General features: G+C 55.3%; 2 protein-coding genes and 1 non-coding gene across 4 annotated transcripts in view; 1 reads left to right on the top strand and 2 right to left on the bottom strand.

The window, feature by feature from the left end:
* The window catches only part of nf1a (neurofibromin 1a), a 186,051-nt gene that overhangs the window by 62,801 nt on the left and 104,797 nt on the right, over positions 1-18,453 (bottom strand). For both annotated transcript variants that reach the window (XM_072456416.1, XM_072456423.1), the window contains exons 31-35: positions 16,107-16,265; positions 15,224-15,321; positions 14,537-14,683; positions 13,838-13,984; positions 12,270-12,380 (exon numbers count right to left, since the gene is read on the bottom strand). In XM_072456416.1, the coding sequence (XP_072312517.1) occupies positions 12,270-12,380; positions 13,838-13,984; positions 14,537-14,683; positions 15,224-15,321; positions 16,107-16,265 (662 nt within the window). The remainder of the gene's footprint in view (positions 1-12,269; positions 12,381-13,837; positions 13,985-14,536; positions 14,684-15,223; positions 15,322-16,106; positions 16,266-18,453) is intronic.
* On the top strand, positions 939-10,454 carry LOC140372058 (oligodendrocyte-myelin glycoprotein-like). Its single transcript, XM_072459328.1, has 3 exons — positions 939-1,042; positions 8,940-9,155; positions 9,581-10,454. Exons 1-3 carry the CDS (start codon positions 939-941, stop codon positions 10,452-10,454), a joined length of 1,194 nt encoding a protein of 397 aa, XP_072315429.1.
* LOC140380677 (small nucleolar RNA SNORA49) lies at positions 15,927-16,050 on the bottom strand. The gene has a single exon (XR_011931190.1). It is a non-coding gene; the product is annotated as a small nucleolar RNA SNORA49 (small nucleolar RNA).

Below are 18,453 nucleotides of genomic sequence, written 5' to 3'. Positions count from 1 at the left end.
TTTAACAGCTGGAAGAATCCCCAAGTGCAGTAAACTGCTGTTTTAAACATGTATTCAGCTCAGTGATGTCATTTTGAGGGGCCGGCGCTCTTGTAACTTCATAATAACACATAATGTTGAAGTTGAAGTGACTCGGGGCCAAGTCGGGCGTCTTCGCTTCAGATTGGGCCCGTTTTAGCTCGAAACATGTGAAGCCTCTCCCCGATTTAGATGTTTCACCACAGAAGAGGGGATGATGTGAACAGAGCGCCAGCAGAGGGCGCAGGGAGTAAATGTCAGGTGCTGGTGCTGCCACCTGCTGGTGCTGCGTTGGAATTTTAGTGTGGAATAAAAGTAATAGTCAACAGTGTCATTTTGTGGAGTGGAATTTAAAAACACAGAGAACCGCTTTTGTGATAATCCACTTGAGGACAACAAAAACATGCATGAAGGAAACAACTACAGCCCACAAAGGATCTTTAAGTTAAAAGATATTTTGGTATTATTTTTGTAATTTAAACACGTCAGGAATTGAGTTAGAGCTCCACCTACTGGCGGCAGAGGGCATTACAAAGGGCAGCTAAACAAACATAGCTTGCCTCACATGCTAATGCAGGAGCTAACAATGATGTGCTTTCTGAGGCTCAGAGTGGAGAGGACCTCTTAAACAGGCGTAAATACAACTCATGGAACGTTTTTGACGCTGGAACAATGTTTTAGCCATAATAAAACCACAATGTGTGTCCTTTAAGGCACGATGTGTGTCCTTTAAGGCACGATGTGTGTCCTTTAAGTCGTACATTGTTCAGTGCAGTTAATCTCGCGCTCGTCCGGCGAGAATCACATCCACAGAGATGCCGGATCAGCAGAAGAGGGGCACTTTTGCTGCAATTCTCTCCCTCCCCTTCTCTCTCCGTCTCTCCTCGCCTTTCTCCTCCCCCCTTCATCTGAGCGAACACATGCCGCTGCGACGGGACAATGCAGAGCGCGAGGCGAACCACAACCAACGCAGGAAACCATCAAACGAACCGGACGAAGCTCAGCCGCACGGAGGGATGACCAAGCACGGCTGAGGAACATGAGGTGAGGAACATGAGGGAGGGACATGAGGTGAGGGACATGAGGGAGGGACATGAGGTGAGGGACATGAGGGGAGGGACATGAGGGGAGGAACATGAGGGAGGGACATGAGGGGAGGGACATGAGGTGAGGAACATGAGGGAGGGACATGAGGGAGGGACATGAGGGGAGGGACATGAGGGAGGGACATGAGGGGAGGGACATGAGGTGAGGAACATGAGGGAGGGACATGAGGGAGGGGACATGAGGGGAGGGACATGAGGGAGGGACATGAGGGGAGGAACATGAGGGAGGGACATGAGGGGAGGGACATGAGGTGAGGAACATGAGGGAGGGACATGAGGGAGGGACATGAGGGGAGGGACATGAGGGAGGGACATGAGGGAGGGGACATGAGGGGAGGGACATGAGGGAGGGACATGAGGGGAGGGACATGAGGGAGGGACATGAGGTGAGGGACATGAGGGAGGGACATGAGGTGAGGAACATGAGGTGAGGGACATGAGGGGAGGGACATGAGGGGAGGGACATGAGGGGAGGGACATGAGGTGAGGAACATGAGGTGAGGAACATGAGGGAGGGACATGAGGGGAGGGACATGAGGGGAGGGACATGAGGTGAGGGACATGAGGGGAGGGACATGAGGGGAGGGACATGAGGGGAGGGACATGAGGGGAGGGACATGAGGGGGAGGGACATGAGGTGAGGGACATGAGGGGAGGGACATGAGGGAGGGACATGAGGGGAGGGACATGAGGGGAGGGACATGAGGGAGGGACATGAGGGAGGGACATGAAGGGGAGGGACATGAGGGAGGGACATGAGGGAGGGACATGAGGGGAGGGATATGAGGGGAGGGACATGAGGGAGGGACATGAGGGAGGGACATGAGGGGAGGGACATGAGGGAGGGACATGAGGGGAGGGACATGAGGGAGGGACATGAGGGGAGGGACATGAGGGAGGGACATGAGGGGAGGGACATGAGGGGAGGGACATGAGGGAGGGACATGAGGGAGGGACATGAGGGGAGGGACATGAGGGAGGGACATGAGGTGAGGGACATGAGGGAGGGACATGAGGGGAGGGACATGAGGGGAGGGACATGAGGTGAGGAACATGAGGGGAGGGACATGAGGGGAGGGACATGAGGGAGGGACATGAGGGGAGGGACATGAGGGAGGGACATGAGGGAGGGACATGAGGTGAGGGACATGAGGGAGGGACATGAGGGGAGGGACATGAGGGAGGGACATGAGGGAGGGACATGAGGGGAGGGACATGAGGGGAGGGACATGAGGGAGGGACATGAGGTGAGGGACATGAGGGAGGGACATGAGGGGAGGGACATGAGGGGAGGGACATGAGGTGAGGAACATGAGGGGAGGGACATGAGGGAGGGACATGAGGGAGGGACATGAGGGGAGGACATGAGGTGAGGGACATGAGGGAGGGACATGAGGGGAGGGACATGAGGGAGGGACATGAGGTGAGGGACATGAGGGAGGGACATGAGGTGAGGGACATGAGGGGAGGGACATGAGGGAGGGACATGAGGGGAGGGACATGAGGGAGGGACATGAGGGAGGGACATGAGGGGAGGGACATGAGGTGAGGGACATGAGGGAGGGACATGAGGGGAGGGACATGAGGGAGGGACATGAGGGAGGGGACATGAGGGAGGGACATGAGGGAGGGACATGAGGTGAGGGACATGAGGGGAGGGACATGAGGGGAGGGACATGAGGTGAGGACATGAGGGGAGGGACATGAGGGGAGGGACATGAGGTGAGGGACATGAGGGAGGGACATGAGGGGAGGGGACATGAGGGGAGGGACATGAGGTGAGGAACATGAGGTGAGGGACATGAGGGAGGGACATGAGGGGAGGGACATGAGGGAGGGACATGAGGGGAGGGACATGAGGTGAGGGACATGAGGGAGGACATGAGGGGAGGGACATGAGGGGAGGGACATGAGGTGAGGGACATGAGGGAGGGACATGAGGGGAGGGACATGAGGGGAGGGACATGAGGTGAGGGACATGAGGGAGGGACATGAGGGGAGGGACATGAGGGGAGGGACCTGAGGTGAGGAACATGAGGGGAGGGACATGAGGGGAGGGACATGAGGGGAGGGACATGAGGTGAGGGACATGAGGGGAGGGACATGAGGGAGGGACATGAGGTGAGGAACATGAGGGGATGGGACATGAGGGGGAGGGACATGAGGGGAGGGACATGAGGGGAGGGACATGAGGGAGGGACATGAGGGGAGGGACATGAGGGGAGGGACATGAGGGGAGGGACATGAGGGGAGGGACATGAGGGGAGGGACATGAGGGGAGGGACATGAGGGGAGGGACATGAGGGGAGGGACATGAGGGGAGGGACATGAGGGAGGGACATGAGGTGAGGAACATGAGGGAGGGACATGAGGGGAGGGACATGAGGGGAGGGACATGAGGGAGGGACATGAGGGGAGGGACATGAGGGAGGGACATGAGGGGAGGGACATGAGGTGAGGAACATGAGGGAGGGACATGAGGGGAGGGGACATGAGGGGAGGGACATGAGGGGAGGAACATGAGGGAGGGACATGAGGGGAGGGACATGAGGGGAGGGACATGAGGGGAGGGACATGAGGTGAGGAACATGAGGGAGGAACATGAGGGGAGGGACATGAGGGAGGGACATGAGGTGAGGGACATGAGGGGAGGGACATGAGGGAGGGACATGAGGGGAGGGACATGAGGGAGGGACATGAGGGAGGGACATGAGGTGAGGGACATGAGGGAGGGACATGAGGTGAGGAACATGAGGGAGGGACATGAGGGGAGGAACATGAGGGAGGGACATGAGGGGAGGGACATGAGGGAGGACATGAGGGGAGGGACATGAGGGGAGGGACATGAGGTGAGGGACATGAGGGGAGGGACATGAGGTGAGGAACATGAGGGAGGGACATGAGGGGAGGGACATGAGGGAGGGACATGAGGGGAGGGACATGAGGGGAGGGACATGAGGTGAGGGACATGAGGGGAGGGACATGAGGGGAGGACATGAGGGAGGGACATGAGGGGAGGGGACATGAGGGGAGGGACATGAGGTGAGGAACATGAGGGAGGGACATGAGGGGAGGGACATGAGGGAGGGACATGAGGGGAGGGACATGAGGGGAGGGACATGAGGTGAGGAATATGAGGGAGGGACATGAGGGAGGGACATGAGGTGAGGAACATGAGGGAGGGACATGAGGGGAGGGACATGAGGGGGAGGGACATGAGGGAGGGACATGAGGGGAGGGACATGAGGGAGGGACATGAGGGAGGGACATGAGGGGAGGGACATGAGGGGAGGGACATGAGGGAGGGACATGAGGTGAGGACATGAGGGAGGGACATGAGGGAGGGACATGAGGGGAGGGACATGAGGTGAGGAACATGAGGGAGGGACATGAGGGGAGGGGGACATGAGGGGAGGGACATGAGGGAGGGACATGAGGGTGAGGAACATGAGGGAGGGACATGAGGGAGGGACATGAGGGAGGGACATGAGGGGAGGGGACATGAGGGGAGGGACATGAGGGAGGGACATGAGGGAGGGACATGAGGGGAGGGACATGAGGGAGGGACATGAGGTGAGGGACATGAGGGAGGGACATGAGGGGAGGGACATGAGGGGAGGACATGAGGTGAGGGACATGAGGGGAGGGACATGAGGGGAGGGACATGAGGGAGGGACATGAGGGGAGGGACATGAGGGAGGGACATGAGGGGAGGGACATGAGGTGAGGGGACATGAGGGAGGGACATGAGGGGGAGGGACATGAGGGGAGGGACATGAGGGAGGGACATGAGGGGAGGGACATGAGGGGAGGGACATGAGGCGAGGGACATGAGGGGAGGGGGGACATGAGGGAGGGACATGAGGGGAGGGACATGAGGGGAGGGACATGAGGGGAGGGACAAGGGGAGGGACATGAGGGAGGGACATGAGGGGAGGGACATGAGGGAGGGACATGAGGGGAGGGGACATGAGGTGAGGGACATGAGGGAGGGACATGAGGGGAGGGACATGAGGGAGGGACATGAGGTGAGGGACATGAGGGAGGGACATGAGGTGAGGGACATGAGGGGAGGGACATGAGGGGAGGGACATGAGGGGAGGGACATGAGGGAGGGACATGAGGGAGGGACATGAGGGGAGGGACATGAGGTGAGGGGACATGAGGGAGGGACATGAGGGGAGGGACATGAGGGAGGGACATGAGGGAGGGACATGAGGGGAGGGACATGAGGGAGGGACATGAGGTGAGGGACATGAGGGGAGGGACATGAGGGGAGGGACATGAGGGGAGGGACATGAGGTGAGGAACATGAGGGGAGGGACATGAGGGGAGGGACATGAGGTGAGGACATGAGGGAGGGACATGAGGGGAGGGACATGAGGGGAGGGACATGAGGTGAGGAACATGAGGTGAGGGACATGAGGGAGGGACATGAGGGGAGGGACATGAGGGGAGGGACATGAGGGGAGGGACATGAGGTGAGGGACATGAGGGGAGGGACATGAGGGGAGGGACATGAGGGGAGGGACATGAGGTGAGGGACATGAGGGAGGGACATGAGGGGAGGGACATGAGGGGAGGGACATGAGGTGAGGGAAATGAGGGAGGGACATGAGGGGAGGGACATGAGGGGAGGGACATGAGGGGAGGGACATGAGGGGAGGGACATGAGGTGAGGGACATGAGGTGAGGGACATGAGGGAGGGACATGAGGTGAGGAACATGAGGGGAGGGACATGAGGGGAGGGACATGAGGGGAGGGACATGAGGGGAGGGACATGAGGGGAGGGACATGAGGGAGGGACATGAGGGGAGGGACATGAGGGGAGGGACATAAGGGGAGGGACATGAGGGAGGGACATGAGGGGAGGGACATGAGGGAGGGACATGAGGTGAGGAACATGAGGGAGGGACATGAGGGGAGGGACATGAGGGGAGGGACATGAGGTGAGGAACATGAGGGAGAGGGACATGAGGGGAGGGACATGAGGGGAGGGACATGAGGGAGGGACATGAGGGGAGGGACATGAGGGGAGGGACATGAGGTGAGGAACATGAGGGGGAGGGGACATGAGGGGAGGGACATGAGGGGAGGGACATGAGGGGAGGGGACATGAGGGGAGGGACATGAGGGAGGGACATGAGGGGAGGGACATGAGGGGAGGGACATGAGGGAGGGACATGAGGTGAGGAACATGAGGGAGGGACATGAGGGGAGGGACATGAGGGGAGGGACATGAGGGAGGGACATGAGGGGAGGGACATGAGGGAGGGACATGAGGGGAGGGACATGAGGTGAGGACATGAGGGAGGGACATGAGGGGAGGGACATGAGGGGAGGGACATGAGGGAGGACATGAGGGAGGGACATGAGGGGAGGGACATGAGGGGAGGGACATGAGGGAGGGACATGAGGTGAGGACATGAGGGAGGGACATGAGGGGAGGGACATGAGGGGAGGGACATGAGGGAGGGACATGAGGGGAGGGACATGAGGGGAGGGACATGAGGGGAGGGACATGAGGGAGGGACATGAGGGAGGGACATGAGGGGAGGGACATGAGGGAGGGACATGAGGTGAGGACATGAGGAGGGACATGAGGGGAGGACATGAGGGAGGGACATGAGGGGAGGGACATGAGGGGAGGGACATGAGGGGAGGGACATGAGGGGAGGGACATGAGGGGAGGGACATGAGGTGAGGAACATGAGGGAGGGGACATGAGGGGAGGGACATGAGGGAGGGACATGAGGGGAGGGACATGAGGGGAGGGACATGAGGTGAGGAATATGAGGGAGGGACATGAGGGAGGGACATGAGGTGAGGAACATGAGGGAGGGACATGAGGGGAGGGACATGAGGGAGGGACATGAGGGAGGGACATGAGGGGAGGGACATGAGGGGAGGGACATGAGGGAGGGACATGAGGGGAGGGACATGAGGGGAGGGACATGAGGGAGGGACATGAGGTGAGGGACATGAGGGAGGGACATGAGGGAGGGACATGAGGGGAGGGACATGAGGTGAGGAACATGAGGGAGGGACATGAGGGGAGGGACATGAGGGGAGGGACATGAGGGGAGGGACATGAGGGGAGGGACATGAGGTGAGGAACATGAGGGAGGGACATGAGGTGAGGGACATGAGGGGAGGGACATGAGGGGAGGGACATGAGGGGAGGGACATGAGGTGAGGAACATGAGGGAGGGACATGAGGGAGGGACATGAGGGAGGGACATGAGGGGAGGGACATGAGGGGAGGAACATGAGGGAGGAACATGAGGGAGGGACATGAGGTGAGGAACATGAGGGAGGAACATGAGGGAGGGACATGAGGGAGGGACATGAGGGGAGGGACATGAGGGGAGGGACATGAGGTGAGGAACATGAGGGAGGGACATGAGGTGAGGGACATGAGGGAGGGACATGAGGGGAGGGACATGAGGGGAGGGACATGAGGTGAGGAACATGAGGGAGGGACATGAGGTGAGGGACATGAGGGAGGGACATGAGGGGAGGGACATGAGGGGAGGAACATGAGGGGAGGGACATGAGGGAGGGACATGAGGGGAGGGACATGAGGGGAGGAACATGAGGGAGGAACATGAGGGAGGGACATGAGGTGAGGAACATGAGGGAGGGACATGAGGGAGGGACATGAGGTGAGGAACATGAGGGAGGGACATGAGGTGAGGGACATGAGGGGAGGGACATGAGGTGAGGGACATGAGGGAGGGACATGAGGGGAGGGACATGAGGGGAGGGACATGAGGGGAGGGACATGAGGTGAGGAACATGAGGGAGGGACATGAGGGGAGGGACATGAGGTGAGGGACATGAGGGGAGGGACATGAGGGGAGGGACATGAGGTGAGGAACATGAGGGAGGGACATGAGGGAGGGACATGAGGTGAGGGACATGAGGGGAGGGACATGAGGGGAGGGACATGAGGGGAGGGACATGAGGGGAGGGACATGAGGGGAGGGACATGAGGTGAGGGACATGAGGGAGGGACATGAGGTGAGGGACATGAGGCGTGGGACATGAGGCGTGGGACATGAGGGGAGGGACATGAGGCGTGGGACATGAGGGAGGGACATGAGGCGTGGGACATGAGGCGTGGGACATGAGGCGAGGGACATGAGGCGAGGGACATGAGGCGTGGGACATGAGGCGAGGGACATGAGGCGAGGGACATGAGGCGAGGGACATGAGGCGAGGGACATGAGGCGTGGGACATGAGGCGAGGGACATGAGGCGAGGGACATGAGGGAGGGACATGAGGCGAGGGACATGAGGCCAGGGACATGAGGGAGGGACATGAGTCTGTGTTGTGTGGGCGCGGGTGAAGCTCCGGTTCAGGTCAAACGCACTGAACTGGGACGGGATCTTCAAACAATCGTCTCGTTCAGAGTTGGGTTTGAGCACGAACTGGAACGACGACTATAAAGGACGAACGTGATGGAGAAACGTGAGGAGCGAGTCACATGAGCCGTATGGACTTTAAAAACACGGAGGAGCTTTATGGACAGCATTCTGAGGACGTGTTAAGGGGACATGTGTGAAATAAACCCGAATGCGCATTGAGCCGTGTCATTTACGTTGACACTTGCATCTTTGAGTCGTCCTGTGGTCCTGCACCTACCCCCTGTCCCCGCCCACTTCCCTGAACCAACGAGCGCTTATTTCAACCACTTTAACCCAGAAAAAGAAGTCAATAAATGAAAAGTGGTTTGTTTAGTAAATATATGAGTTTAGTGAAGACAAAACGATGAACTCATTAAACCTAAACTGAACCATTTTCCCCGCAGTGGAGCGCCGCGGTCGCCCTGCTGCCCCGCCCCGGCCCTGTGCCTGCTCCTCCTGGTTCTCCTGGAGCTCCTGGGGGCCTCGGTGCTGTCCATCTGCCCAGGGGAGTGCCACTGCAGCCGGGGCCACAGAGTGGTGGACTGCTCCTCGCGGGGCCTCACCAAACTGCCGCCCGGTCTGCAGCACAACATCCGATCCCTCAACCTCTCCTTCAACAGGTGAGGGACGAGCGGGACGGGGTGAGGGACGAGCGGGACGGGGTGAGAGTCGAGCGGGACGGGGTGAGAGTCGAGCGGGACGGGGTGAGAGTCGAGCGGGATGGGGTGAGAGTCAAGCGGGACGGGGTGAGAGTCGAGCGGGACGGGGTGAGGGACGAGTGGGACGGGGTGAGGGACGAGTGGGACGGGGTGAGGGACGAGCGGGACGGGGTGAGAGTCGAGCGGGACGGGGTGAGGGACGAGCGGGACGGGGTGAGAGTCGAGCGGGACGGGGTGAGAGTCGAGCGGGACGGGTGTTTACCTCTCCTTCAACAGGTGAGTCTCGAGTGGGACAGTACATTTGTCCTCTGCGTCTGAAACTGGACTCTAAATGTCCTCGTTCCTCCCTCAGATCCTGACACTGCCCTTTCTAAATCTCTCCACAGTTTGCAGTCTCTGAACAGCCAGCTGAGCCACTATGTCCACCTCCGCAGTCTGGACGTGTCCTACAACCGCCTGGACGCGTTGCCCTCCGCCCTGCCCCGGTCTCTGTGGGACCTGCGGGCGGCGGGGAACCACCTGCGCGCGCTGGACAAGAACGACACGGCGTACCACTGGAACCTCCGGACGCTGGACCTGTCCGGCAACGCGCTGGAGCGGATCGTGTTCATAAACAACACCCTGCCGGGCCTGCAGCTCCTGAACCTCAGCCACAACCGCTTCTGGACCGTTCCCACCCACATGCCGCACAACCTGGAGGCCGTCGATCTGTCGCACAACTTCCTGGTTCAGATCCTGCCCGGTTCGCTGGACAGACTTCCCAAACTGCACCGCTTTTTCCTGCATAACAATAAGTTCTCCTGGCTTCACGGCGGCGTGTTTGGCCAGCTCTCGGCGCTGGAGGTCGTGACCTTGGGGGACAACCCTTGGGCGTGCGAAGAGGAGGAGAACATGATCAGACTGTTGGAATGGGCGGAGCAAACCCGCGCGACGATCCTCGGATGCCCGTGTTACACGAAACCCATTTGCGGACGTTCGCCGGGCGCGGACGGGCCGTCACGCCTCATCACCGAGCCGCCGTTTCGGGTCGGCGCCAGGGCCGCGACGGCGGGCTACGGGGCGAAGTCGGCCGTGTTCGACGGCGGGATTTTTCAGGACAAAACGAATGAGTCGGCGAGTTCTCCCGCCGAAACGGGCACAACGGCGGGACCCGACGCGACGACCGAAGGAGTGCACGACTCCAGAAACGCTGGGAGTGGACTGGAGATTGAAAGTGTTTTTATTGTTCTGAGCGCGAGCTACAGTTTCAGTCGGTGCTAAAAAGACTCAAACGAAGGAAAAGTAGAACATTATTAAAGGAAACGACTAACGAGAATCAGCAAAACAACAATTGGACAAAAGCTCAAGTTCAAATTCAAATAAAAGTAATTGAACTTCAATATTTACAAAGACGTAATCAAAGACTTCCTGTGTTTGTTTTATGACAATGAGACTAGGTATTTGTCAAATCCGTCCAAAAACAGCATCAAGTGTTTACGACTTCCCAATTTTTCTCATTTTTATCTTTAAAATCGGCTCGTTTTGTAGCATTTATACTCGATATTCACGATATTCTCTACATTTTGATATTGCTCCAGGGACAAGACACGGTTTTAACATCATGTACTTACAACCGAACGACAGCGGCTCCGTGGACGAAGCCGACTTCAGACTCGATCAAACCGAATGTAAAAATGACTCACTTTCCATTTTGGGCTCATTTATGTCACAATCTTGGAGCCGTAAAAAGCAGTGAATGAAGTCAAACAATCACTGAAGTCAAACTCCTCGCTACCGCCACATGTTGACCTGTGACGACCGGTCAGTTTACACAGACCACCCATAACTGCACGCGCGTTAGAGCCGCTGATGCTAATGCTACCGCTAATGCTACCGCTAGACCCGCTAGCGCCCGCACCGTCACATTTCGTAGGGCAAAGTGAAAAAATAAAATAAAAAACTGAATGTATGTCTCAACAGTTCTCAATAAAGGGCTAAACATCAGGCGGTTGTGGGTTTGATTTCCAGGTGTGAAAGTTTGATTGTTCTTCTTGTGTTCCGCTAAAGGACGCGGCAAACGATGCAACGCTTTAGCCACAAAACCAATGTCGAAAGTTCCAGCCTCAAAACAGAAAACGCTTTTTCAACAGCAAAAAACTAAGAAAACGACAGCAAATGACGCTCTCTCTCCAAACGACATATTTACATCCGTCAAACTTGTTCCAACAATGCAACAGTCGTGCGGTTTGAGGCTCGTCAACAGTCGTGCGGTTTGAGGCTCGTCATTAGTCGTGCGGTTTGAGGCTCGTCATTAGTCGTGCGGTTTGAGGCTCGTCATTAGTCGTGCGGTTTGAGGCTCGTCATTAGTCGTGCGGTTTGAGGCTCGTCAACAGTCGTGCGGATTGAGGCTCGTCATTAGTCGTGCGGTTTGAGGCTCGTCATTAGTCGTGCGGTTTGAGGCTCGTCATTAGTCGTGCGGTTTGAGGCTCGTCATTAGTCGTGCGGATTGAGGCTCGTCATTAGTCGTGCGGTTTGAGGCTCGTCAACAGTCGTGCGGTTTGAGGCTCGTCATAAGTCGTGCGGTTTGAGGCTCGTCATTAGTCGTGCGGTTTGAGGCTCGTCATAAGTCGTGCGGTTTGAGGCTCGTCATTAGTCGTGCGGTTTGAGGCTCGTCATTAGTCGTGCGGTTTGAGGCTCGTCATTAGTCGTGCGGTTTGAGGCTCGTCATTAGTCGTGCGGTTTGAGGCTCGTCAACAGTCGTGCGGTTTCAGGCTCGTCAACAGTCGTGCGGTTTGAGGCTCGTCATTAGTCGTGCGGTTTGAGGCTCGTCATTAGTCGTGCGGTTTGAGGCTCGTCATTAGTCGTGCGGTTTGAGGCTCGTCATTAGTCGTGCGGTTTGAGGCTCGTCAATAGTCGTGCGGTTTGAGGCCCGTCAACAGTCGTGTGGTTTGAGGCTCGTCATTAGTCGTGCGGATTGAGGCTCGTCATTAGTCGTGCGGATTGAGGCTCGTCATTAGTCGTGCGGTTTGAGGCTCGTCAACAGTCGTGCGGTTTGAGGCTCGTCCAGCGTGCAGAGGTTCTTAGCTTTAGCGTTACCTTCGGGCCACGTAGTAGAAGACTGGATTCCCCGTTTTGGACGTCCCGGCCTGGTAGAAGATGTTCAGAGTCTTCAGCGCTTTGAACTCTTCTTTCTCATGGACCTGGTGTCTGTGGGACAAAAGAGGACGAAGAAGGTAAAGATGCTAGTTTCTCTCGGCAGGTAGCACTGAACATTAGAGTATTTACCGGACTATACGTCTTTCATAGTTTTGCCCGGGGTGCGACTTATACTCCAGAGCGACTTATATGTGATACTATTCATTATTTTCACACTGACAGCCACAAGAGGGCGCTCTAGGCTCTGAGCGACACAGAAGAAGAATCTGCACTTCCTCTTCCTCTGGAGTTTGTGGAGTTGTTTAGAAGTGACACAGAGGAAGAAGAATTCAATGGATTTAGTGATTTGGGGTAAAACTGATGCTTTGCTAAACTTGTTAGCATGTTAGCATGTTCTTTATGCTATAGTTATCTGAATAACTGTTCATATGTTACGTTAACATACCAGACACTTACCACAGTTCTGTCTGCCTCATGTAGCTGAAGGTGTTAGCGTTAGCATACGTACACCGCGTCATGTAGCTGAAGGTGTTAGCGTTAGCATATGTACACCGCGTCATACGTACACCGCGTCATGTAGCTGAAGGTGTTAGCGTTAGCATACGTACACCGCTTCATGTAGCTGAAGGTGTTAGCGTTAGCATACGTACACCGCGTCATGTAGCTGAAGGTGATATCGTTAGCATACGTACACCGCGTCATGTAGCTGAAGGTGTTAGCTTTAGCATACGTACACCGCGTCATGTAGCTGAAGGTGTTAGCTTTAGCATACGTACACCGCGTCATGTAGCTGAAGGTGTTAGCTTTAGCATACGTACACCGCTTCATGTAGCTGAAGGTGTTAGCGTTAGCATACGTACACCGCGTCATGTAGCTGAAGGTGTTAGCTTTAGCATACGTACACCGCGTCATGTAGCTGAAGGTGTTAGCTTTAGCATACGTACACCGCGTCATGTAGCTGAAGGTGTTAGCGTTAGCATACGTACACCACATCATGTAGCTGAAGGTGTTAGCTTTAGCATACGTACACCGCGTCATGTAGCTGAAGGTGTTAGCTTTAGCATACGTACACCGCGTCATGTAGCTGAAGGTGTTAGCGTTAGCATACGTACACCGCGTCATGTAGCTAAAGGTGTTAGCGTTAGCATACGTACACCTATTCACCATGTTCTCTCATCTGTTATTATTTTTAAACTGCATTTACAGAGGAAATGACAGTTCTTGGTTTTGGATTTTATCAAATACATTTCCCCCAAAACTGCGACTTATATATGTATTTTTCTTCTCTATTGTGCATTTTTTGGCTGGTGCGACGTGGATTATAAGGATTTAGTTCTTGGTACTGTTTCGTGCATCCAAAGAGGCCTGAAAAAGCTCCCTACAACATCGAAACCATTAGCACGCTACACTTCACGGATCGCCAAAATTCGACCACCAAATGCATCTGAGGAGTGAATGGAGCGTCTCTCCTCGAAGGGTTCTTTTCCGGAGGACGGAGCAGTGGTCACCTGGTCATGAACTCCTCAAACTTGGAGCTGGTGAGGTTGAGGCTGGACCAGTGGGTGTCGGCCACAGGTTTGTGTTCAGGAGGTCCCAGATAGGCCAGCAGAGTCGCCATCTTATCGAACGGACGCCTGCCCACCGCCTTGTGGTCGCTGCAGAAAGAGAGGCGTTAAAAACATCTTCGAGTACTGCCCGGTGGCTGAGTGGGTAGGCCGGCAGCACTCATGCCAGGCAGCAGCAGCACGAGGTCATTTCTGGACTTTCGGACTCGGGGGCGAGGGTTTTTGGCCTAGGGGAGTTAGGGTTTCTAGACTAGTTTCTGGAGTCGGGGGTTAGGGGTTCTGGACTTGGGACTTGGGTGGCTAGGGTTTCTGGACTCGGGTGGGCTAGGGTTTCTGGACTCGGGTGGGCTAGGGTTTCGGAACTCGGGTGGGCTAGGGTTTCGGGACTCGGGTGGGCTAGGGTTTCGGGACTCGGGTGGGCTAGGGTTTCGGGACTCGGGTGGGCTAGGGTTTCGGGACTCGGGTGGGCTAGGGTTTCGGGACTCGGGTGGGCTAGGGTTTCTGGACTCGGGTGGGCTAGGGTTTCTGGACTCGGGTGGGCTAGGGTTTCTGGACTCGGGTGGGCTGGGGGTTTTCTGGGCTCGTGTGGGCTAGGGTTTTTGGGCTCGGGTGGCTAGGGTTTCTGGGCTCGGAGATCAGTACCGATTGCTGGACAGGTACTGGCCGATGCGCTCCTGGTTGTTCCACAGTAAACGGTGCAGAGCCAAAACGTTCCCGTCACTGATGAACGACAGACTGTGGTTGACCGAGTCACTGGGAGGAGAGTCCGACGCGATGTCCAAGAAGAACCTGCAGCGACACAAAACAAAAGGTCAAGACGTGAACATGTCACTGACCAACAGCCCGAGACACCGGCCGGCCTGGACAGTGTGGTGTAAAAATGTCATGTCTTTGCCTGATGCCACAGAACTTAGGTCAACATTTGTGTAACATCCGGGTCACACTTCTTATGACTCTGTCTGCAGACATCCCTGGGAACACAGACTGACAGCTGCGGATCCAAGGATGTCTCACATGAGGTGGAACATTGAGTGTGTTTCTCTGCAATATGTTTAGACTGGTTTTGTGCACATGTGGCACCTGCTGTGCCTTAATAAGCTGAACTCAATGTTTGCTCTGGTCAGATCAGGAGGGACAGAACGGCAAATGTCAGGGAGAGTTTTTTTGGCTGTGCACGGCTAAAATAAAGAACCACTTTTGAACAAGACAACTTGGTTATATTTTGCCTCATTTTCTCTGTCATTTGTTATAGAATAGTTTCCGCAACAATTGTGACTGACCAACGGCCTGAGACACTGGCCGGCCTGGACAATGACTGACGGACTTTACCTTCTGGCAGCGTCAAAGTTGCTCTTGACGAAGTCGTTGAACGGCCTCATGTGCTCTTCTTTGGTGAACAGGACGTGGTTAGCGATGCTCTGGAGAATCTGGACAACGACAAACGTATTACTCAAATGAAGACAAACTGGTTAAGTCCAGTTCTAAACCCTTGACCCAAACAGACGCTTTGGTCACGTCTCTGAATGCGGCGATATCAAGACAGAACTCTAGATGTCGTTTTATTTACACACTTATTTCATGCAGTTTATGTTCACGACGTTTTTACATGTTTACGTCTTTGTCTTAAATTGCACAAAAGCCTAAGCAAATCCAACGTGGTGAATTTTGTCTTTCTGATTCTGGTTGATTCAAACGTCCAGAGGGTTCAGTTCATGACGAGGACGAGGAGGTTATAGAACGTCATGTTGTGGTGTCGTTTGTCTTCTGTGCGTTTTAGATTTGTATAAAGTATAAGTATAAATCTGTAGGAAATATATAGTCAATCATTACCATTAAACCTTTTTGTAGCTGATCATTTATGTCCAAAAACGTCCTTCACAAATATGTCAAGAGGTTGAACTCTGTCACCTTCTAATTCAAACGTCCTGGTGCGGCCTGGATGATGCTTTTCTAGTTTCACTCACTGGAGCAAATGTGACAAACAGCCACGTCTTTGTTTCTTTCTTTGTCTTCACGTTTGAAAAAAGAAGCAAATGTGCGCTGGTCAGTAGGCCCGGTCAGGAACAGGGTCCGGCCAGGAGGGAAGAAAGCGCTTTATTGTACCCCGTTTAAACCCGAGCGCTCCACTGGCAGGAGGCCCCGGTGTAAGAGGGGAACGTCCCCGGCCTCGTCCCACCCGCGGCCTCGTCCCTCACCCGGCCTCATCCCTCACCTTGGACATGAGCTTCAGTCCTCGCTCGATCCGCGGCTGAGGCTTCTTCTCCAGGATCCCGGCCTCGTACGGCGACACGATGGCCGGATTGACGAACCTCAAGAACATGGCACTGCCCACGGCACCGATGCTGTTCTGGGGGAAGCGCTGACTCACGACCTGCGAGGACGACGAGGGACGACGAGAGACGACACAGAAGGACAGAACGTAGAAGGTTTAGACGGGTTTGGACACACGGAGAGACGGACACAGCGTAAGAGGTTAAAGGGTAAAGGTGTGCGAGAGTTAGAAGAGCCAAAATCAGCCAAAACGAGCCGAAATGAGCCAATGGACAAACGGCTAGAACAGTTCAAACGGTAGAAATGAATGGGTGGGTTCAAAGATCGACATCGTTTTTAAAGCAGAACTCAGGAGTAATGCGGTTTATCTTTTTTAATTTTAATGACGGAGAGATTTTAGACAAAGAAAATCAACACATTCTAACCTTTAGCTAAAGTAAATATGTCGACTAGAATCAAAAGTAGAATTAACTAATTAATATAAGAATTACACTTGGACTTTCAATGTTTAATATAAGATTCAATTCACAATGTTCCTTTGAGTCAGAACAGCGCCATTGCAACTTTTCTGAATGTTTTGCCATTAGATTTTGTCACTTTAAAAAAATGATGATAATCGTCAACTTGGCTAGATTTTAATATTCATGCGGAGAGACCATTTTATAACAAAAACTGTCAAAAAAGAATAAAAAGTTTGAGATTTTCAGCCATAATAAACTTTATCTGTGAATATTCTAATTCTAGAAGCGTTCGGTCGCAAACGTTTCAACATTTATTTGTTTGATAATGTTTAAAGTCTCGACAGAAATAGTCACATGTCAAGTCGACGTCTGTGATTTTGACTCGATTGCGGTTCCGTTTGAACTTGACTGAGATCTGCTTTGGACAGACAGAAGGTCAGCGGCGCCGTCTTCCCATTCATTTTTACCGCCAACGCATCAAATCCCAGACGTTTGGGGTGAGAGCGGGGAGTGACACCCAGCGTTCACGCCGCCGCCGGGAACAAAGCGGTGGAATCTGCAGCCGGTCATGACAAATGAGAGACAGTTTGACGAAGAAGATGACTGAGTGTCCAGGGTGAAGCGCGTGCGGCCAAACAAGCGGCGCGCGCGGTCAGACAAGCGGCGCGCGCGGTCAGACAAGCGGCGCGCGCGGTCAGACAAGCAGCGCGTGCGGCCAGACAAGCGGCGCGCACGGTCAGACAAGCGGCGCGCGCTGTAGCGGTCATACAAGCGGCGGTCGCGGTCAGACAAGCAGTGCGCGCTGTAGCGGTCATACAAGTGGCGGTCGCGGTCAGACAAGCGGCGCGCGCGGTCAGACAAGCGGCGCGCGGTCGCGGTCAGACAAGCGGCGCGCGGGGTCGCGGTCAGACAAGCGGCGCGCGGTCGCGGTCAGACAAGCGGCGCGCGGGGTCGCGGTCAGACAAGCGGTGCGTGCGGTCAGACAAGCGGCATGCGCGGTCAGACAAGGGGCGCGCGCGGTCAGACAAGCGGTGCGCGCGGTCAGACAAGCGGTGCGCGCGGTCAGACAAGCGGCGCGCGTGGTCAGACAAGCGGCACGCGCGGTCGCGGTCAGACAAGCGGCACGCGCGGTCAGACAAGCGGCGCGCGCGGTCAGACAAGCGGTGCGCGCGGTCAGACAAGCGGTGCGCGCGGTCAGACAAGCGGCGCGCGTGGTCAGACAAGCGGCACGCGCGGTCGCGGTCAGACAAGCGGCACGCGCGGTCAGACAAGCGGCACGCGTGGTCAGACAAGCGGCACGCGCGGTCGCGGTCAGACAAGCGGCAAGCGCGGTCAGACAAGCGGCACGCGCAGTCAGACAAGCGGCACGCGCGGTCGCGGTCAGACAAGCGGCACGCGCAGTCAGACAAGCGGCACGCGCGGTCGCGGTCAGACAAGCGGCACGCGCGGTCAGACAAGCGGCGCGGGTTTGTCACGCTTTACACGGATCGTCATGCTTTAAATCAGGTTTCTTATTAAAGGTGCAGTGTGTAACATGTCTCCATGGAGACCAAAGTTAGAGCGCAACTTTAGGTTCTGCTCGTGCGGTGCAGCGTGAGCAAGAGTTTCAATGGTGCCAGAAAAGTTTGAGCATAAAATCAATTATTTCAGAATGAGTTTAATAAATTTCACCCAAAGACAAAAAAACATTTTAAAGTTCATTTGTTTCTTTAAAGGGCACGTATTAAGCATCATTAGTAACTTTGTTTTGGCGCCTCAAGTTTCACCTTAAAGGTGGTATGGACGATTTTTTTCAGCAAATTTTTTTATCATATTTCCTCGTGTCGT

This window comes from Eucyclogobius newberryi, unplaced genomic scaffold (genome assembly GCF_026437365.1).
Source record: "Eucyclogobius newberryi isolate DKJ021-1_F unplaced genomic scaffold, fEucNew1.0.hap1 SCAF_10, whole genome shotgun sequence".
Lineage (NCBI taxonomy): Eukaryota > Metazoa > Chordata > Actinopteri > Gobiiformes > Gobiidae > Eucyclogobius > Eucyclogobius newberryi.
This window is presented reverse-complemented; position numbering and strand designations above follow the sequence as displayed.